Source organism: Megalops cyprinoides, chromosome 11, assembly GCF_013368585.1.
Source record: "Megalops cyprinoides isolate fMegCyp1 chromosome 11, fMegCyp1.pri, whole genome shotgun sequence".
Lineage (NCBI taxonomy): Eukaryota > Metazoa > Chordata > Actinopteri > Elopiformes > Megalopidae > Megalops > Megalops cyprinoides.
The window spans coordinates 18,294,646-18,317,697 of NC_050593.1; the positions used below are offsets into that span (position 1 = coordinate 18,294,646).

Sequence of the window (23,052 nt, forward strand, 5' to 3'; positions counted from 1 at the left end):
CAAGGATTTTCACAATGTAAGAAAAAACGTCTAAACTTCAGGCAGAAAAATGCATGAGAGATGAATGATTCCAGGATTTATTTTAAGGAATATCCCCCCAAGAGCTTTTCCACAAACACAAACAAGCCAAAGCAAAGGCAGGAGTTTAGTTACATCTTCTTACTAGCTTGACTGTAGGGTTCTTGTACTAGGCAGTGATGCAAGCATGCACGATACAAGTTGTTCCCTATATTGTGATGAATTTCCATAAATGCTCTGTCCTGAGGGGGGTGCAACAGTGTGCTGATCTGATATCAGTTATCATTATGTATGACAGAGGGAGAGGTAAAGAAAAGGGTCTAAGTGAAGGTGAGGCAGTGAGAATAAGGTTCCCCTCCTAAATTCTCCTCTCTTCAGCTTACTGTTTGATTGCTCCCTCCGAAACGAATCAGAGTTCTCTTCAGTGACAGACATGATTCATGTAGCATTCTTTTCATTTGTGCGTTCAGACTGATATAGAGTGATTAGTGGTAGACAGCACCTGTGGAGAGTCCGTCCGTTCCTGGGGGATTTATTCAACAAATACATCAACACACAGGTAACCTTTCTGCCATGTAGAAGCAAAACCATCAATTTTCGAAACACCCCCCATTTCCACTCTGGAAATGTTGAGAGGAGGTTATACACTTATACACACCACCAGAACACCACCTGCGTCAGCTGAAACACCACCTGCGTCAGTGAGATGTTCAGACACACACTATCATACATGCATTTTGTCATATCAAAATTATACTTACTGCAGACATCATTCTCACACACAATTAAACATGACTCCATTCAGGGAAAAATACATTTACATACTAAGATCTTTCCCCTTGTCATTGAAAATGTCAAAACATTTTTCATTCAACCCAAATCATTCTTCTGGACTGAGACTTTGTATTTAATTTCATTACTTAAGTATCTGACAGCATGTGGCACAATGCACAGAAAGTGAACATAACATGTATGTAAATTGGGGGGGTTGTTTTTTTTTCTACATGTGGAATACAACATGTTGAATGCAGAGTTCAGGGGTTTATAGAACAGACACCACACAATGGCTCTTCGTCTCCCAGCTGTGTTGTAGGGGTCTTATTTGAAAAGATCCCACAGTACACTTCCTATCACTTGTGCCATAATCCCTCAGTGCACAGGCCAGGGCATCATGTGATGGTGGATATACAGTCCCTCCAGTGATAGCAGAATAAGAAAAGTGCTGGCATTCATATCCACTGTATGGATGCTGTTCTTTTATGAGGTTTTCTCCCCTCTCTGATAGGAGGATTCTAAAGGTCACAAAGGTCTTTGTCAGATGTGCTCTAGCAGCATGTCTCTTTGAATAGCTCTTTTCCCTCATTGTCTTTCTTTTAAGGGTCCTTTATCTTGCCCATTACCTTCACACAGCAACAGTTTGGTACTGCCGCTGTAGTTGGGTGTAGTTGATGCCCGTCCATCATCAGCTGGCCCAGTCCGGATGAGCCAAGTCAGATCGGGTGAGAGGGAAGGGCCAGTGGAGGTGATGGTGTTCTATACTATACCCTCGCTACGCTTGCTCCTCCAAACAACCAGCGCTGTCATGAGCAAGGTGACCAGCACTGGGACCAGGATAAAGGGCCCCAGGATGCGGTTTGGGGGGTCCTGCAGCAGCCTCCCTGACAGGGAGCAGTTCTTGAAGTAGAGTCGGTGAACCCGGATGAAGAACTCGTCCACCAGCCTGTTGGGCCAGAAGCAGTCCATCTTGACAGCAATTACATAGGTGCAGTTGGTCAGTTCTCCATACAGCCTGCAAAAAACAGAGGTTAGGAGGTTCAGAGGGGATCTTACAATACAGTCGTACTTGATTTGGGGAAAAACAAGAATGCTCTAGCAGAGAAATGAGAATCCCTGCCTCTCAAGCAGCCAAACTGAATCACTCGGACTGCGGTTTTGACCAATTAAAACCCCTGCAGTGGAACCACACAGACTGCATTTGTGATAATGCAATGGAGGCAATGGAGAGTGGTCTGATTGTTTTTGACCTAATCTCACAGCAGCATAATTAGCACTCTCTAATCTAAGAATAAATTTAATTTGTATGTAAATAAAATGTATTTCACATCTTATCAAAATAAGTTTTAAAAGTATTCATCAGAAAATCAGAAAAAAACTAATAGAAGTATAATACAGTGAATGGTGCAGAATATACATTTTTAAGGATATAAGGATATCTTTATTATCCCTGAGGGGCGATTCGTTATAAAGCTTCCATTCATTGATTTATAATTCACAGAAAACACTTAGTCAAATATACAAATGAAATGACCGTTGCTATGTACACACAGTAGATTAGATTAGATTACTTTATTGTCCTCTGGGAAACATACTGACACAGCCAACACAGCAATTCAAGTTAAGTTGCTTGAACAGTAGCAGTAAGTATTTGTAGGGTTTGCAAAATCATAACCAGCTCCCTTTCTGTCAGAGACTTGACAAAATCATGGACAGGTTGTTTTTAATTGTGTATTGTTTCCGTTAGAACAAAGAAAAGGTGGGGTGGAATTGTGTGCTTGTGTGGTTATATGGAGATGGTCAGTGAAGAGCTGCAGTGCTTTGGGCCGTTCTGTGGTAAATTAAGCAAAATCACGGAAAAAAAAATATGAACATAATTAAAATCAACAAACCACAAACTGAACTGTAAGCTTTTCACTGCTCTAGTTAACAGACAGCAAAAACCTGCAGCGTACTGTTTATGTAACGCCTCTCTGTTTTACACTTCAGGGGCTCCAAATCATTCCCTTAATTCAACCTGGTTTCCTCTGACAATCAGGATGTTAACGGGAAGGAAGACCGCCTTCCTTTTGGCATAGATGTGACCAATTAAAATGTAGCGTTTCCCTGTTCTCGTTGGCGTGTGACCCAGGCCACTGTGTTTCATTTCTCAAAATAACACTTTGAATATGGAATAGTTTGTTCTGTGTTGCCAGACAAATCACCCAGTTAATGCTGAAATATGACTTTTAAGAGGGATAACACTGATAACCTGCACCTTCCCGTTTTTCTGCAAATGTCACTTTGCACAGAAATCCCAACAAAACATGAGCTAAAATCTGGCAACAAAAAATAAACAGCATTCTGTGGAGCAGGGAAACATTTTTGTTTTGGCATGAAACAAAAATTACAATAGTACCTATAGTACTTATTATCACACAGAATTATTTACTATAGACTGCTCTGGGTGGGCATGCTGTATCTACACTTATAGCAGCAGAGTACATATTTATGTAGTGTAATAAAGACAATAATAATGACATTCTTAAATCTTGCCAACAGAGTTAAGACACGATGGGGAGCAAACTTAATACCCAGAGTCTGTGAAAACTCTGGTTCCCGCTATGAATTGATTCTGTTGTTTCCAGTGCATCCCAGCCTCCCAGGAAACCTGATGTGTCACCAAATGGAGGTGGAGCTGTCATTCACTTTGATAAATGACCACTCACCGGGACCTTTGGTGCTGTTGTAAGAGACTGTCAGGGGGGAGTTCACACCTTGTCATCTCCCCAGAAGCCTCCCCCAGAAAGAGGCTATTGTTTTTAGAATCGCCCATGACACGGCATCTGCTGCTGAAATGCAGCTAAAAATGTTGCCTTTAAAGTGATCACAGCCCAGTCCTGATGTATCTCAGTTAAAATCTATCACAATGCAGCTCACAAATATATTCAATGGCAGTGTGTTCTACTGATAACAACATGTGCTACCAATTGAGGTGTGTCTTGCTGATAGGAGTGTGTTCTACCAATAGTGATCAAGAGCTCAGTCCTGCTCACAACATAAATATGAGGCACATTTGAACAGGAGATTTAGTTGGGTGATCATATCAATGTTTAAAGGCTAATAAAAGCAAAAATATCTGTGTGAACCAGCAGTCATTGATTTTTGTGAAGTTCAAATAGTGTCTTGCGTAGATATTGAATACTGTATGTAATCAGGAGAAATCTCATTTGTTCTTCTTTGTCTAAGCAGACATTAATGTCGGCTAGTTTGAGGACAAGGCTGATATGAATGAGGAATTTTAATGCCATTGCTCATTTCCTTCAAGGCAGCTTATCTTTTATTAATTTCATTTTACTGTGTTTCCATCTTCCCTCTGCACTGCGAATCAGGAGGAGCAGCTTCGTTGATGAAATACTTTGTCTATCAAACTGATGACAAAGGAGCTCTGTCTTGCTCATTCTTTTCTCTCTGGAAGGAACATCTCCCCTGTGGTTACACACTGATCCCAGAATGCTTTTTACTCACTGCTTTGGAAAAAGTTAACAGTTAAAAAAGGCATTCCAGGGTCATGGTCCTTTTGGTTGTGCCATACACAGAATATCTAGTAACTCTAAACCACTTTACTTATACCTTGTAAAGAAGTACATCAAAAGTCAATGGCAAACACTATAAATGGTGAAAACTGAAGTAGGACACTTTTAATAGAAGTGATGCCTCATATTGAAGGTAATGAAAGTTTTTAAGCCTCTGAAAGGTGGCTCATGTCAGAACAGTATAAACTACTGAGCCGCCAAAAAGAGACAGCTACACAGACGTTCCCAGAGTGGATGAGACTCTGCTTGGTTCCCACCCAGAAGTCATGGCCACAGGATGAGGCAGCAGCGAGATGACCCAGAGTGCTTTGCAGCACTGTTACAGCCAGCAAGCAGCCTTAAATGACAATGGTCTGCCTGCGTGAAGGAGCTGAAGTCAAATGTCACCATCATGTGCTGCTCAGTAGCCCTGACGATGACAGTATCCCTAATCAGGCAGCTAAGGTGGTTAATATTATGGTCTTTAATTAATAAATGCCAAAGGTTAACAACTACTAGTTCTGCAGGGGACCAAATTTTATGACTACATGAGTGGATATATATATTTTTTTACTTATTATTATTCTTTTTGATAACATTCTTTGGATGTAATGAGGGGATCACTAACAACAAGTATGAAATAGTGTCAACAGAAACTTACTGAATATGTGAGCCTTCATGCCAAGCCCAAACAGGGAAAGTATAATTAATCTTGACATCTATGGTTATTAAATCCTGTACTGGGACAGGAGAATGATGGGCTGAAGCCCACAAGGGGTACTATTAATTAAGGAAAACTACTTTGGGGGTATAAAATTGTGAATTACCAAGATCTTCGATTTGGTCAGAGTGGAGTAATGATGTTTACAGAAATGGATACTGGCTTGAGGCACCTATGATGAGAGCCCAAGCTCCACAGGGTAGGCGGACAGACTTGCTTAGCCCTCCTCCGTACCAGCATCAAGCTCCCTCCGAGGCACTTCTGAACAGAACAGAATCCAGGCCCCATCAACACCAGTCACCGTGATGCAAAAATATGAGTGCACACAGCTCTAATGGTGGTAATTATGGGATGTAGGCACCAGTCCCGGGAAACTTGGGAGAGTGGTTACTATAGAGTGCGCTTATTCCCCCTGATGTAGACAGTGTTGAAATTATGCATTTACGTGCCTGAACATTGCTCATACTTCCCCAGTAGTGTGCCAGCCACTGTCCCTGCTGCTAGTCACATAACAGAGAAAACAAACTTCAGCTTACACCCATCTCATTCCATATTAATCTGTTTACACAGCATTGTTGATAAAGAGGTAGAGAAAAGCTGAAAACTAGATTCACGCAAAGCTGTAAAGGATAAGGGTCCTGACATACATTTTCGGTCATACTACATACAATCATGCCCACTTCAGTGAATATGATTCCTGGACCGTTGCTCCACCATCCCCTCGCACCTCACTGGCTATAGAATGGAACTATTCTGAGGAAGCGTTGAGATGAACTGATGCCTTGTGTTACATAAATGCTGTCTTTTTTATTTTTATTTCCAGGAGTTTCTTGACCACCTTTTCTCGGAGTCAGGGAATAATTTTCCAGTTTTTTCCCTGTTAGCCCGGGTCTTCCGGTTTTTGATGACCTCTGGAAAAAGCACTGCGTACAGCAGTTTGTGACAATCCCAACTGTGAAAAATGCATTTTAATAAATGAAAAACTTACTTGATTGATTGACTGTTTGATACTAAACTGCACTCGAGACAGGCCATGCTATCCCTATGATCTCTGATGAGGCAGCAGCATTTGTAATAAGGAAGCAGATAAAGGTCAAGGTTAGCACTCTATCAAATCAAATATTACTCACGGCTATGAGTCACTGCTGTTAGAACAGTAAACACACAGGTTAAACAGACTGCTTCTAATGAAGACACGATGGGGAGCAAGTTTCCGAGGCTCAGTAGCAAGTTGTACAAGTGTCTCCAAAACCGCCTGGAACTGATCTGGGCTGTTAGTTTGATTAGAGCTCCTTTATACTGCAGTGTCACTCCTTCCACACTGCATGAGCAGACATCAGTGACCGTACACATTTACACTGTTACCACAGCAGCTCCTAGTTCATCCTACAGTTGACATTTGATGTGTATATCTAGCTGGAAATTGAAAGGAATTTGATTTCTTTAAAAATACATCACAAAGTATTTGAAGATGAGTACAACAGAGTGTTTACTGGGATCAAGGACATGAGAAGTCATTTAGCTCTACAAAGCAGAGATAAAATTTGAGTTTGTGCAGCCAAACACTGTCCCTTGGTTTAATTTCTCACAGAAGAACCGCTGGAGCCTTGCAAACCCCTTGTAATGGGGCATGTTAGTTGTATAGGGGCTGAGTCTGTCAGGGGGATTTGACTGTGGAGGCATCTGTAGAAGGTGTATATCAGGCAGCAGTACAGACTGGATGATAGACTCAAGTGTAGAAAGCTGTTTGCTCCCATTGCACATTGGCACACAAGATGGTTGTGTGTTCTCATCCCCTTTTGGACACTAGAAGGATGTGTGATCTTGTCCTAAACTGCAGTGTTTGCTGAGGAAAAAATGTGAGTGCTATGTTTTGTCAGTCAGAGACCTGTGGGAACAAAAGGCACCATATGGCAAGGGCCAGAGCACAGAGGCAGCCACTGCATCCAAACTAAACAGGAAGCTTTTCTTTGATGTGGTGACAGTCGCTAAAATGTCACCTCAATCTCATTGTGGAAGCAGGGATTTCAAAGCCGGGTCACAGGGGACAGCAGCACCTCAGCAGAGTGACTGGGCTGTCCCCGTTCAGACAGCTGGTGTTGCATTCACATCCAGACACATCTGGAGTTTACAGATGCAACGAAACAGACCAGTAGTGCAGGGGCAAGTGGGCCTGTAAGGAAAGTAATGCCACTTCCTGGGTAGAACTTTCATCGTCAGGTAGAATAACTTCACTGAGCTGTTCTTTCAGTACTTAGGATGTGCTAATTGCAATGGGAACAGACTGAAATGTGCTGAAATGTGTGTGCAGTAGTTAAAGTGCAAGGTGCACCTAGGAAAAAGGCTCGAGGTCTGCATTTAATGAGAATCTGAATTCTGTGTCCTCGTAACTAAAAAAGTATACGCAAAACTGGCTGGACTTCATAGTTAAGGAGTAATTTCAGTCAACTGCCAAGAGGTGATGAAAGGTCAAGGACAGGTGGAGGGAATGAAAGCTGAAAAAGCGAAAACTATGGATGCCACTTGAACAGGAATCTTACACAAGACTACACTCTTGCCCGAGGAATGTCTGGGTGACACCTGAACCCTGTGTATTTCTGTTCATAAAACTATACCCAGTGCAATAGTGCTTCCCTGGGGCTCCCAAGTGGCTCAGTCTCCAAGCAGCTCATCACAAGTGCAGAGTCCTATGTCCCAATTTTGATCCCAGCTGTGTCTGACAATGACCATAGTCCCACAGTGACCCATAGCAACACGCTGCCGGGGTGGGGGTGGGTAGGTCAGCTGAGGTTTCTTCCTCACACCTTTCAGAAGTGCCCTGTGATTCGCCAAGCCCCTGGGACTTGCTGAGATGACATCAGTGGAGGTGCAACTGCCCTCCAATTGGCACATGCTTTTTTTTGGTGCAGCCTTGGAACTTGCAGTGTGAAAAATTCATTAGCTGTGTACAAATCAGTTGTGTGTAGGAGGGTTGCATTTGTCTCACTTCAGAACTCTGCATGAATGCAGAGATTGTTACAGTGAGACAAGCATAATGTGTACACTAATTGGTGGTTTCTTCATGGGCAAAAAAACATAAAAAAGAAAAGTGCTTGCCAGCATGAGACATGTACCCATGTGAATGTGCCAGATGCTGTTCCAGCTGGGGATCAGTTTAGGTTTCATGAGCTGTTACTTGAATACTGGTCTGCGCTTGATATCTCTTGAAAGTAATTTGATTTTAGACCTTCATGACAGAAATGTGATGTGATGCTACAGAAAAGATCAAAGAAGTAGGTGAAACTTTACATGACCTGCAAAGTTATACGTTAAATCAGTCTATATTTGCTTGTTGCATAGTCTCGTATTGTGCACCGACATGAAATCCAGTCATGACATGTAACATATTTCCAAACTATTTCTTTTGTGCACTACTTTTCAAAAACAAAGCTGAATTAATATCTGTATCAATATCAATTGAATGGACATGTCTTTACTTTCTATTATGAAAAAATAACAATAATTTCAATAATCATATTATAAATGTGTCTGATCATTTTTGTCAAATTGTAGAACACAATGTCCAAAATGTATAAATTTTTCCATTTATATTCAGTGCTATATATTTTACAATACATATAAATTTATGGGACATTCTACCTTAAATGGCAAAAATCATATACTGTATTTAAAAAGCCAATGAATTATATATTTTATGACATATTATCTTGTATTTCTGAAATACAGCAGAAGTTCTTAAGTGTTGTATTTCAGTCAATCTGAACATCAGCTCATGGCACGCTACATCAGTCAAACTTACCCTTCTCTCTGCTACATTTGCTGAATACACTCTATAAACTCCAGCCAAACTTACTCTAGGGTGTCCTCCCAGCTGCACCAGAGGCTCTGGTCCAGGGCCTCCATGTCCATCTGGAACTTGGTCAGGCAGAAGTCGTCGATGGTATGCTCATAGACCGCACCGCAGGCCGTCACCGAGACGAGGTGGTAAGCTGCACAGACGACTGAGGGAGAAAAACAGAGGGGAGGCCCAGCTCAGAGCGCTGCTGTGCGCACACACACACGCACGCACGCACACACACACACACACACACACATACACACACACGCACACACACACGCACACACACACGCGCACGTGCACGCACACGCACACGCACACACACGCACACACACACGCACACACACACACACGCACGCACACACACACATACACACACACACACACACGCACGCACGCACACACACATACACACACACGCACACACGCACGCACGCACGCACACACACACACGCACACACACACACACACACACATACACACACACGCACACACACACGCACACACACACACGCACACACGCACGTACGCACACACACACGCACACACACACACGCACACACACACACACACGCACACACACACACACACACATCGCATCACTGCACGCGGAGGGAGGCAGTCAGCGCATTCAGTCTGCGCGGAGTGTAGACGGGCTGGAATCCCGTGTTCACCTTGCACGAGGCTGCACTTCTGGAAGCGAGTAACCCAGGACGACACGTTCGTGACCGAAGGCCAAAAAGTATTCAATTCCAAATTTCAAACTGAGGCGTGCGTTTCACAAAGAAGGGTGAAAGCCCGAGACGGACAGTGTCAAACGCTGCAGCAGCAGGTGATGCAGCGTGTTTGAAACCTGACAAACTGCTCAGCCACACAACAAACACCTCAACAGAAAAAAGAGGGGCTGCAGTCCTGAGGGGGCTGTACCTCTCAGTGACACGCTCAGTACTCTCCACATTTCCCAATCTATATCAAACCCGAACCACCTTCCCTCATGTATATGTTTTAAAGGAATGGCAAGTCTCCAAGCCTCCACTGGCTTCCCTTACTCATTTTGGCACTGGCTTAGAGGGGTTTTTACGAAGGGCTAGAGTCTACACCATGTGGTCGTACTTTTTGAATGTGCAGACAGCACTGTAGTGGTCTGGCTAAAGGCATGCATAAACAGCTTCTCAGCTCCAGAGAGCATCCAAGAGTGCTAGGACTGTGAAAGAAGTTTTAAAAAAAAATCTTTAAAAAACCAGAGAGGCTTTACTAAGCATGGGATTATGGATCGATGCCGCCAAAATCTCTGGGGTTGAGAGATTTCCCCTTTTCAAACAATATCTGGGCTGTGAGTCAATTTGTTGAGGTTCAAGCTGTCAGGACCAGGGAAAGGATCTGTTGGCTTTTTCAAGGTTTTGAATCCTCGTGATTAAAGTGCAACTGGGTCAATCAGTGAGCAGACAATGGCATGCCTTAGAAGAGGTTCTTGTTCAAGCTTATCGAATGCTGCAGATACACGGGCATTGTCGGGACACCCGAAGGGGGCTTAACACCAGCTGTATTTAAGTCAGATTTCCATTTTTTTTCCTCTGCGGTTTGGCCCCTGCAGATTCCAGCATTAACCTGTGCTTCTTGTCTCAAAGATCAGCATCTGGCTTTTGCAATAAAAATCCCTTTCCTTACCTTAAAGAAATATTGACATGCACCCAAGAGTAGAGATGGTTTGAATAATAAAGACTGCACTACATTAAAAAAACAGAGAGGGAGTGAAGACTGAAAACTTAAAAAAAAAATTGAAAACTTGAAAAATTAATTTTGGCAGGACAGATGTCTCCAGAAACACTTTGGAAACAGATGTCTGTTCTCAACAGCTGTCTACAGTTATTCCCTTCTCCTGTATGTCTCTATTGTGTTTCTGACAGCTGTTCAGCAGGCTTAAGCTGAAAACTGAAAGTATGAACACTGTTGGAGGAGACCCCTCCCGTGCATCAGTGATCTTCAGTCCTTCAATTAATTCAGATTGAGTGAAACTTCTACCTATCTACCTTATTATTACTGTTGTAGTTGATATGGCTATCCTCAGAGAGACATCATTTAAAGTAGCAAATATACTATTTCTCTTATGAATGTAAATTGTCAGTTGTGAATTATCAGGGCACCATCATAGGAATTTCACCTAAACATTTATTCAGAGTCTGTAGTGGTGAACTCACTACCAGTCATTTCAGTGACTGTCACCACACGAATCAAGACAACACGTTTCATAAATGCAAACAACATTTACTAACAAACACAATGTTTGCAGAATATAATGTAAGTGGTTGAGGGGTGACTAGGTGTTGTTATAGATGAACCTGCATTTAGCCTACTTTGCACACAAGCTTAATTCTCACTACAATGCCGCACTGCAGACGTAAAAAGTTTGACCTACCTAACCTATGAGGTGACAGGGAAACCTTTGGCATGTGTGGTCCTACACAATTTAAGACCAAAAAGCGCTTGCACTGTAGCAAACAGAGAAAAAATTGTCTATTTGTTTCCATATTCAGAGAGAGAGAGAGAGACATAAAACAACGCGCATTTGGGAAGGACACAGAACACACTGAAGAAGAAGAAAAAAAAAACACAACAGCCTTTTGGAGCCGCAGCTCTGATAACCCTTGTGAATGGTTGCGTTGTATGGACATCATTAGTACTGTGGCTGCGAACACGGCTGTGGAGGATTAATGATGTGATCATTACATTTGCAGTTGAAAACACCGCTCTTCCCCTGAGGCTAAAATAACACCAGTAATCAGCACTGCTACTTTTAATTGTGCATACATCTTCTGTTTTTGTTTGTTTTTGTGTATTCCCTGTGCATCGACCCCGCTCTGACAATAATTACCAGAACCAGTGAGAATCAAGAGATGCTAATGTTACTATGTTTTTTTTTCCTCACAGTTATTATTATCTTGTAGCCTTCAACCTCTTTATCATTCTCGACTGCTGAAGGAAGAGCCAAAAACAAATGCCAGTTCAAGAGGGACCACTGCAGTCCCTGGGAAAACCCCTAACTCAAAAGGAGTCATTTAAATTGAATGTACTAAAAGAGTGTAGCTTGGCTTCGGCTAGAGTCGCTAAGGATTACTCATGGAAAAACAAACAACAGTCTCCTACTTCACGGCAACCTCTGGCATAACCATTTCTCTCGAAAGCATGGGGAGTCAGAAGGATTGCATTTACCTGTCAGGAACAGTGCTACAATTGCAGCTAAGTCATAAACACACACACTGCAATGGAAGAGGTTTCAAGCTGAAAAAAAAACATGCTTCTCTGCATTGTCTCAAAATATTTTGCCATCTTTAAACTTGGTTCCTTGGTTCAAAGTGGCTCTTTCATCCAATGCACTGTACACAGGTTTGAAGGGAAAGCAGGAGCCAAACATTGATCTCAGATCTCAGTTCTGTTGATTGGTGTGGACTTTTCTGTTGCCTATCAGTGGAAGTGAACCTTTCAGCTAAAATGATGATGCAGTAGTAGCTAGACCTCATAGTTAATGACGCAACCTAGCATGGTGATTGCGTGACGTCAAATGGAACATCACGCTTGGAGGAGAATACAGACAATCTGTACTCAAGGGGAGTATGAGAGCCGCCCGCAGTGCTCAGGCTGGAAGAAAGCAAGAAGGAAAAAAGACAGTATGCAAATTGCATGTCACCTTAAACGGTTTTTAGGAAAAAAAAGATGTTTTTTATCATCGGAGCCAATTATTTTTGATTCAAGATGGAGAGGCAAAGAGCTAATTATTAGACACTGTGAAAAATGCTTCTATAGAAGGTTCATTTTCACATTTTATTTATCATGGGTATTTGAATTATTCACTGCAGGAATACTAATATTTGCACTACCGGTGTTAGGGATGGAGCTGTGTAATTTATATACATCTCCACAAACTGACAGGAGCCAGGTTGTGGACCTAGGTTTGGAAGGAGTCTTAATAGTACAGAATGCAGTCTATCCCCAAAAGTGGAGTGCTGCTATATCCCCACTCAAATCACCAGGGGTCAAAAGACTTGGCTGAGTGTGAATCACAAGAAACAGAAGAGTAAGAGTTTTCATTTTCAGCAGTTGAAAATGAGACATCCTCTTTGCCCCGCTGTCTGTTTGATACATCACAAGAACTTTTGCTGCTGTACCGTTGGGCAAGGTACTTATCCCAGAAATATCCAGCTGTATAAATAGATAACATTTAAAAACTGTAACCTGTGAAAGTCACTCTGGATAAGAGCATCTGCTAAATGCCAATAATGTAATGTAATGTAATGATTGTACATGCATAGGCATGTGTGTGCATACATAAGTGTGTGGCTATGTAAGTGATCATGCATATAAGTGTACGTGTGTGTGTTTGTGTGTTTATCGGTTCATGAGTGTGCATGCATGAGTATCAAAATGTTTGTTTGCATATTCAAATCTAAAGGCCTAGATCTACAGTAAGGGCTGTCACATTCTCATGCCTCACTGCTCATGTGATATGGACTGTGAAGAGGGCACGAACCATACACATACACACAGTCACCCTGGATGACAAATTTATAGCAGTTAAATAAGATGCAAAACAGTGTGTATTTATGTCTGAGTAAAGCAGGTGGACAGGTATAACCCTAGTTTGGAATGTCACAAAGTATACTTGCTTAAAATGAGTTGAAGGTGTGGGAGTGTGTTATGCAGTATACTTCCTCTGAGTTCATTACCAGTTTCTGAGGCACCTGTAGCTGCTAGACTGCACATAGCTTGTCTTGACCTCAAATAATAAATATTTTATTCATTATTTAAATATTTCATTTTATTTTTCCTAAGTGACCTAAGTGATTAAAAAAAAACCTAACACAATGCATCGTCAACCTACTAACAGAGCATGTTATCCTTCTGCTTACAACTGTGACAAACTTGACTGCGATTGGCCCAATCCTGTCACCGTAGTTATAACCAATCAGATGAGCATGCTCATTATGTGTGAGGAGAAAAGCAACACGCCCACACACTGAAGTCAGAGAGGTTTTCCAGCGTGGTTGTGGCAGGAGGGATGAACACCAGAGTAATGAAGTTGTAGAGGGAGTGGTAGGACAGGGGGACCTTGGTTCGTTGTCACCTTTAATTAGCAGTTTAGTAAAATACCAAGCTTATGCTGTTGATACACTAAGGCATAATTATATCCCCCCTGCTACTGCTCTGTTTTTAGTCAGGACCACCAATAGAAAGAATTGTATTTGGCCAAAAATACAATTTTTGTTTCTCCAAAGTATTTCTCAGTAACTGAAAGTTCTGGCTGGAAGTGAGGCTAGCTTGCTTAATTGGCAAGAAGAGAACAGTGGGCTGTAGGTTTAACACTTGTTTGGAATACAAAATTGCAAAGAGGTTTTACATTATAATATCATTAAACATAACAAATGGCTTCTTTTTTCCCAGACTTCCCAGATGCAACATTAAGATCAATCTGTAAGTGTAATGGTTTAATAGATATAGATCTGCTTAGTAAAAAAAATCCTCCCTGCAGCATCCTTCCTTTCCACAGCCACCTCTGATGGCTGTGATAATGTCCATTAGCCCATCATTTCCTTATGTTAGAGACTAATAATGCTCTTTGAATGAGTGTCTTGAACCCAGTGGCCAAGGTCATGGTCTGGAGCGGACTCACAAACTCAGCAACAGCAGCCAGCTGACAGGGTACACACCTGAAGGGCCTGAGCCAGGGAGCCAATGTAGCAAGTGCAGCTGGAATGGGGTTCTCTCCTACAACTTGGTTCATCTTGCAACCCTGCAACACCCAGGTCTGTAACTTTTCCCTCAACACTATTACTTATGTAACAGGCAATGTTTCAGATAGGACTTCACTTTTCCTCTCTATGCAACATATTTATGCAGTTTGTTTCTGTGGCTGCAGACAGGAAATCCTATGAACAAATCGGGGAGAATTAAAGGCTTATAAAGCTATGATCCATAGGCAATGCTTTAAAGACATACAGCTACTTTGACACTTATTCAAGGTGTTGTAGAAGAGAAAGAGTAGGAAATTCCTGTAGGAATTAAAGGCTTTGAATAATTTTACATTCTAAAATGGGATTTCTGTTAGGGCACACTCTGTAATATAATCATCACATGTACATCTTGATCTATGTTCCAAGTCCTTTTTAGTTGTTCTTTTAAATTAAATGTATTACTATATTATTTCCTATTTATCTTTTCTAACCTTGCGAATGTCTATGCAGATGTGTCTGTATGCATATATCTGTGTTTGAAATTGTTCCTTATAATTACTTATCCACTTTGATTCCATATTGTCCTTGACTCCTTTGGCTGAAGTGGTTTGATTTATCCTCAGCTGAATTGAATTGAACTAAAATGAAGAACAAGCAAAAAAAAAAAAAAAAAATGAAAATGAGGATGAACAAAGGAGAGAAAGCTGCCTTACATTCACGCTGGACATTTAATTTCCACATTAATTGCATTACAGCTGTATGTCTACCATTTCAAGTTGCCCCCTGGGATGGTAGAATATGTCTTTTCAGGCTTTCAAAAACTGGCACTTTGCTGTTCTTTTATTAATAGAGTAAACTGGATGCTTTATAAACATGTCTGATTTCTTGAAGTAGAGTTGCATAATTCACATAGATAAGATCACACACTTTCTGCTGCGTGACTTTTACAAACAGAAATTTAAGCACATTCAACTGATTGAGAATGAAGAGATTTTCCGTAACATCCTGGGATCTGGGGTTGTTTGTGCAAATCCTGGATCCCCTTGACTGTTGGGCATGAAACAGAATTTGTGCTGGTGTGAATGAGACACTCAGACCACTAAATGCCAGCAGTGACTCTAAAACATTTATCCTGTTACTGAACATGAGATACGCTTAAGTTTCTGTTTTAACCACCTACAGAGGTTCTGTGGCTTTAAGAAAAGATAGGCACATACATGCATGAAGCATATGTTAACATTTTTAAATATATAAATTAGCCTTTGGACAAGCTTTTCCCTTTATTAGACCTTGTATCAAGTAAAACTGAGCAAGTAAACACTGAGAATCAATGCTTACTTAATATTGAACATAACACCCCTTGATTCTTTCGCCAAACTTTCTATAGACTCAGCTGCATTCACCTTTCTCTCCTCTCTGTCATCTTCCCTCGATTCTCTCCGTCCTCTTACTTCCAGGCCTCCATGACCCACTCTGCCTTATCCTCGGCTGGCTTCAGGGCTGGTCATTCCACAGAGACTGCCCTCTCTTCCATCAGTGGAGCTCTCCAATCAGCCAGAGCATCCTCCCCCTCCACAGTCTTAATTCCTCTGGACCTTTCTGCGGCCTTTGATACAGTGAACTCCACCTTACTTTTGTCCACCCAGGCTATGTTGGGGATTGCTGATGCCGCTCTTCTTTTGGTTCTATCCTACCTCTTTTGACGCTCTTTCAGGGTGTCCTATAACAGTGGTTTGTCCAGACCCCGCAGCCTGCCTACAGGTATCCCTCTGTACTTGGCACCCTCCTCTTCTCTCTTGACATGCAACATCTTGGCTCTGTCATCTCCTCCTATGGATTTTCAGACCACTTCTGTGTTGAGGACACTAAACCATTCCTGTCTTTTCCACCTCTGCACACATCTCACTTTGCCTGAAGGATATTTCACAGTGGATGGTGGACCGCCATCTAAAGCGTAACCTGGCTAAGACTGAGATGCTTTACATCCCCTCCAGGTCCTCCTTGTATCAGCACCTTTCCCTCAGCCTAGACTCTACAAGCTTTTTCACGAATAGCATTGTTACTGTAAAAAGCCTTGGTGTAATGCATGATAACCGACTGTCCTTCTCCTCTCAGGTTGCAGTGGTGAGTTGGGTGTGCAGATTCTTTTAGTTCAACATTTGAAGGATCTGCCCCTACCTCACTAGATATTCTAACTAGCTCTTAGTTCAGGCCCCAGTGCTCTCACGCCTGGACAACTGTAACTCCGTCTTTCATTGTTATCCTGCCTGTGTCAAACCCCTGCAACTAATCCATACATGATTTAGGTCTGCAACCTCCCTAAATGTAGTCAAGTCCCACTCCTCGTCACCTCACTTCATTGGCTTCCTGTTATTGCTTGCATCAAGTTCAAAACCTTGGTGCTGGTATATAGGACAGTGAAGGGGACAGCCCCCTCATAATTACAATCAGTCTTCAAACCATATGTACCACCCAGATCACTACGCTCTGCAACCATGCAGCAACTGAATGTCCCATCTTGACAGGGTCGCTCCTCATTTGTGCCGGAAATCACTCTGGATAAAAGAATCTACTAAATGAATGTAATGTAATGTAAATGTTTTCGTTTCTATGGACATATGTATTTCTTCAATTTCACCAACATTCTCTGGAAATACTGAATTGTCATGGAATGTCTGACATGATCTGAAGGGAAATAGAATAAATTTAGTCCCAGAATAAATGCAAGTGTTGTTGTGATCCAGGCAAACAGAAAAGCAAATTGATTTGTTCTGTTAGAAAGGAAATACAGCGCCGACCTATACAGCTTATATGACATTAACCAGCGGAAATGTCTCTGTTACAGAAAGCGTAGGAGCTTTGAGCACTGAAAATGGTCCTAAAATGGTCTTTGATATCCCAAATTCATTTGAAGCCGAGTATCTTTGATATAGGAGGGATGACAATTATCTTTTCAAACCAACACACAGATGTACACAGGATAAATTTATTCCATGACCCAGCTGGTAAGGGGATAAAAAACAATGGGAGGAAGATGACTACACCACTGTCAGTGGGAAAGCTCTGCCCACTCATGGGCTTTGGACATTGGCCTTGGAGAAAAATCTCACTGGGCTGTGCCTCTGTACTGATTAAACTGTGACTTCAGAAGACATTCTGTCTTTGCTCCAAACCAGACATGGACTTAAGTGCGAACTTAATGGCACAGCCTTGCAAACTTAATGGTTACAGCCTGAATGGACCTCCACCACTGTTCAGCTTAATCGCTATAAATCAATAATAAAAAAACCTAAATGTTTTGTCCCAGAACAGGCTGTTGTCCAGGCCTGAGTTGAACAAAGCCTTCAGCCAGGATCCCCTTCTGCTCTGTATGTAAGCAGATTCAAGGTCAAAAGTCAAAGTGGTGTTTCTCTCAAAATAACCGCTGCATCATCTACTGCCAGTATGTCACCTACCAGTAGGGTGTCCACATTATTACATTCACGTTCCCTGGAGCTGTTTGATAACTAATTAAGGGGTTTATTCACTTGCCTCCATGACTATATTTTTTCCATGAGGGATGCCTGATTGGGGTCTCGACCCCAGGGTTGGAGAGTAATGACAGGTCTGAAATACTCAAAGTCTGTCATACATTGAGTGTGTATGATTAGCCTCTATTTCACCCATCACTCTCTCAGGGAGAAAAGTATTATAGCTGACACTGTGAGAGGGTCCCGCCTATATTATTTATCTTGAAGTAAATAAACTCTTTAGTATCTAAAAACCACAAATGTTTCTTTTACATGAATGGTATGAAAAACAGAATGATTAGGATGATTTCCCTTGCTGAGATGCCATGATTACAGTCAGGGCTGAAGGTTGGGTCCCAATGTATATGGCGCAAGGAAATGATGACACCAGTTCTGATGAAACATATATAAAAATGGCTAGCAGGAAAATTACTGCACTACTCATTGCTTCTCAATTTAAACCCTGCAGGGAACAAACAAGACTATTAGTGAGCTTAGCCAAGCATGCACATGCTCCACATCAGTTTGCTGGACTCTTAACTGCCTGTAGAGGAGGTGCATCTATCAGGACAATTTCATTCATTGTGCCAAGCATTATGTGCTTACACCATAATGCAGAAGCAAAACAACAACATCATGCTGTACAACCTGCAGATTTACATTAATTTTGGTACCATTCAGCATATTAATACAAATAATTTTGCAATAGGACCAAATGTCAGATTAAGAAAATAAAATGAATACATCCATTATATTGGGAGATGAGCACATTACGAAATGCATTAATAGATACACAAACAAAGATACCCATTCTCATGGCTCGAATGTAGGTCAAAGCATTTCAATCACAAAGACAATGTGATAGGCAGTAGCAGTAAATTTCCATATTTTATATAAGGCAGATCACAGTTCCAGTAAGAGATGCGTTTTGTGTATGAACATGAACAATACAGTATCTTTCACTTCTTCACAGCTATGCATATATGCACAATCATACACACATACTACTTTATCTCCACTACTTACCTGCACAATGGCATATACATTTAGACCTATACACAGATACACACACTACTTTGTCACTCACAAATACACGTACAGACACACACACACACCCCAAAGCTAACATATTGCAGTTTTTCATTCATAACCTAGCTCAAAGCTCACTTTGTAGTTTAAATGAAAACTCTCAGTGGCACTGACCTTCTGAAAGACTGATTTGCTGTGTGACTGAAATTCTGATTCGCTGCGTCACAGATTCTCTCTATATTGTCTCGTTAGTGTTAAGCCCTTCACTCCCTGTACTTTGCTGGCTAAATTACATTCCGTGCCAGAAGTCAGAATACCTGAATGCTACCCCTCTCTAAACTCTAGCACTCATCAGCTGTGAAAATTGGAATCTCTTAGCATCCCTGGTCACTTTCACTGCTCAATAACACTCACTGTGGAGGCCAGAAAATCACACAAAATAGGATGAGAAAACTGAGATTTGACAGCTTTGAGATGTTCTTAGAAAAACCGTTCCTTTATAAAGGCTCCACTTTACATTTCCCATCACCAGTTCTGTTACAGCCTATCATAGTTGCTCCTAGTATCATAGTCCAGTCAGATTTAAAAGTGGGAAGACCTTGTAAAAGTCTGCTTAAAGTAGGAAGAAGTTAAAGTGTGCTTAATTCTGACTGCCGGTTCCATTTACATTTATGTAAGGTCTATATATGCAAATGTGATTAGTCACAATATAAGGAGTATATATTTGAAAGAATATATGTCAGGAATATATGTGTTATTATGTGGTTATATGTAACAAACTACACTGCATATATTACAAAATATTATAAAATAGTGCCACATTCATATATGGACATTCAAATATGTTATGCATGTACTATGAAATATTGAGAAATGTATTCTACTATTTGAGCGGGGAATTGCACATTCAGAAGTGGCAATAAGTACTCGCAGTAACGTATCCGGCGTATTTTCATATAAAATAGGGTCTCACATAACATCTAAATTATAATGGATATCTCTCTATTATGACATATATACCTTACAAGGTTCACCAAAACATGGTTAAGCAGCTTGCTGACTTTGATCATAGGTCACTGGTAAAAAGGCTGAGCAGACGCGGGTCAAAATGACAAAAAAAAAAAAAAAACTACACCCACAACCTGACCTAAGCAAACCAGCCTGGTTCCAATTCTACCGTGGAAAAGGATGCAAGATCATTCAGAGACAATGACTGTCATACTGGCATCACTTACTGAGTGTTGGGATATGATTTTTTGGCTCACTGTTTGATGCTTGATTGCGTCAGTTTTACAACACAAAGCGCATGTGGAAGATTAACAGTAGTAAAACTATATTACTCCAGAATAACAACTTTGAGACCGAGAAATTTCGATTGTGAAATGAAAATTTTACTTAAGACTTTTCGTAAATCTATAAAAAAAAATGAACTGCATAATCTGTTACGAGACATCCTCCAAGGGATATGCAAATAGCATGTATTTCCATGTTATCAGTTTACACAAATGGACATTAATTTAAAATACTGTAACGTTTCGTATACTAGTACTGTATGTCTCTATGCTTGTCATTGACTGAAGACAACTAAGTCTTGCAAGGCTGTGTAAGAAACTCGAGCTACCTTTATGATGACAACGACACACAATGATATGCTTCTAATAATAGTGTTACTGAAGCCTCTTTTATATGCGTTGATATTTATGCCCGACGACGCCGAAACAGTTCGGCTCTCTTCAAAGAGACTTCAGAGAGCTTGCTCGTGTGCGAGGCTGTCTTATAACTCGGATATTAAGTACGATTTCACCCGTAGTTACGCACGACCAAAAAAGAAGACTAGAAAAGACAGTCATAACTCCAGTACTTACCAATCACAAACCAAACAGTCAGATGTTTCGATGTCACCGACGCGCAGTCCAACGCCATGGTCTTTAAAGGAATGTTCTCGGACAAAATTTTAAAAGCGTAACGTAATGCTGATCAGGAGCAGAACTCATGGAGTATCCAATTTGAAAGTAAAGGCTGTCCTTACGGCATCTGTAAGTGACCCCATGTAAAAATAAATTAATGAATAAATAAGTTTGGTAAGTATGCACGTTAACACTCTTTCCCTCCAAATAATTCTCGATGGCTGCGCAAGAGTGCTGACAGTTATTTCACCGAGCGCAAAACTCGCGGTGATACAGGGCACAGATGTTCCTTTCTTCAGTTCTCCCTTATTGCTCCATAAAAACAGTAGCTACCGAATAATTTTGGCATTACCCTTTCACCGCTTACTTTAGCTATGTAAAGGGTAGAACTCGAATCCAAGAGTTGCTTCAGATCCGCGTTGATATGCGATTTCATGCAACTCCACCTGTGCGCGCTGTGCGCTCGTGCCTGTGAGCCCTAGGAACTGCTGGCAAGATATCACTACCTAACATCTGGAACGGGGTCTGTCCTCTTGGGGTGTGGTGGGAGTGGATGAGGGGGTTTAGAGGAGAAACCAGGGATTAGTAAAGGCATATGCAGGTACTCTGACATCATAATTGCTTTCTACGCACAATCAGTGAAAAAAAAGTTATGGCCATTCATAACCTGTATGTCGACGCATGCACCTTTTAAGAGTCCCGGTTTAACATCAATCGCATACATCTATCTGTGAAGGATAAATAAAAAGATAAGTCTTTGTGACTAGAACTGATAAATGTATTATTTGCTGCCGGGCAACTTGATTTATTCAGGTTCTTGAATTAACTTGCCACTGAAAATGCATTTACTCTTGAAAAGTCACATAGGACCTCTGCGCTCCTAAAGCATATGATATCATACTTGGATGCGGGTTGATCGCTAGCGATTAGCATTACAACTGAAATAGAACTTATATTAAATTTGCCTTCGGAGCAGACATGTATTTAACTTTCTTCTTGCCCGCGTATGACACATACTTCTTGAAGGCCCACAGATTATTGTATCATCCTGTCATGTCATTTTCGGTGACATCAGACGCACAGAACCTCAGGCTGCTGTTGGACTTGTGAACTACATATTCATTCGATGCTAACACGGACCCTCATAACCGTCACCTAGAACGGTAGCTAATTTTATGCCCTTGGAACACAAAGGTTTTTCTTTTAATATGATAACATTGATTTTCCATTGTCACCTCTATTTTGGCAGCAGCTATAGGTAGTAGTGAGATTAAAATATGAATTTATCACATCACAAATGTGATCATTTACAAGTGGTTACATTAATTGATCACTTTGGTTAAAATCTAACATTCTTTTATTAATTTCACGTCGACATTCTCTTGGATTCTGTTGGTGACATGGGTTGTTGAATATATAAAATTATTCGACAACTTGTAGTCAGACTGCATTTCTGTTCGTGCGCAAATGAAATTTTGCATATGCTTTCTGCCATCTAGCGTTTGGATAAGGTAGTACAAAATGTTAATTGACACAAAATACTGTTTCTCCGGAAATCTGTGGGTTACAAGGCCTGTTTTAACATAATACGCTATGCTGCCTTCCGAATGCATCTAAAGCAATATCTCCATGCCCCCGGTGTACTACCGACCATGACTGCAAGTTGAAATTAGGCTGTACATTTGCTCCCCCTGATAAAAGTGGTAAAAATCCTGCTCCCATTTATTAGCTCACAACCCCAGGAGAGTAAGATCACTTGCTTGAAGTCATAGCTACACAACAGTTCATTTTCTTTGCTTTTCGCACCACAACAGCTTGAAAATACACCAATGATCATTTTTTATTTCCGATATAAATAATTTATATTTATTTTAATATATCCAAGTGATGCGCTTTAATAATCTTCAATAAAATTGAATTAGCATTAATCAGAAGAAAAATACAATATCGGAGATTAATACTGCCCTCTTGTGGCC

At 41.2% G+C, this 23,052-nt stretch overlaps 1 protein-coding gene across 1 annotated transcript; it reads right to left on the reverse strand.

The window, feature by feature from the left end:
* Positions 1-1,005: 1,005 nt before the first annotated feature.
* On the reverse strand, positions 1,006-21,185 carry LOC118786266 (receptor activity-modifying protein 1-like). The gene is made up of 3 exons (XM_036541390.1): positions 21,035-21,185; positions 8,921-9,068; positions 1,006-1,807 (listed from the first exon to the last, which is right to left on the reverse strand). Exons 1-3 carry the CDS (start codon positions 21,090-21,092, stop codon positions 1,552-1,554), a joined length of 462 nt encoding a protein of 153 aa, XP_036397283.1. The 5' UTR covers positions 21,093-21,185; the 3' UTR covers positions 1,006-1,551.
* Positions 21,186-23,052: the final 1,867 nt, after the last annotated feature.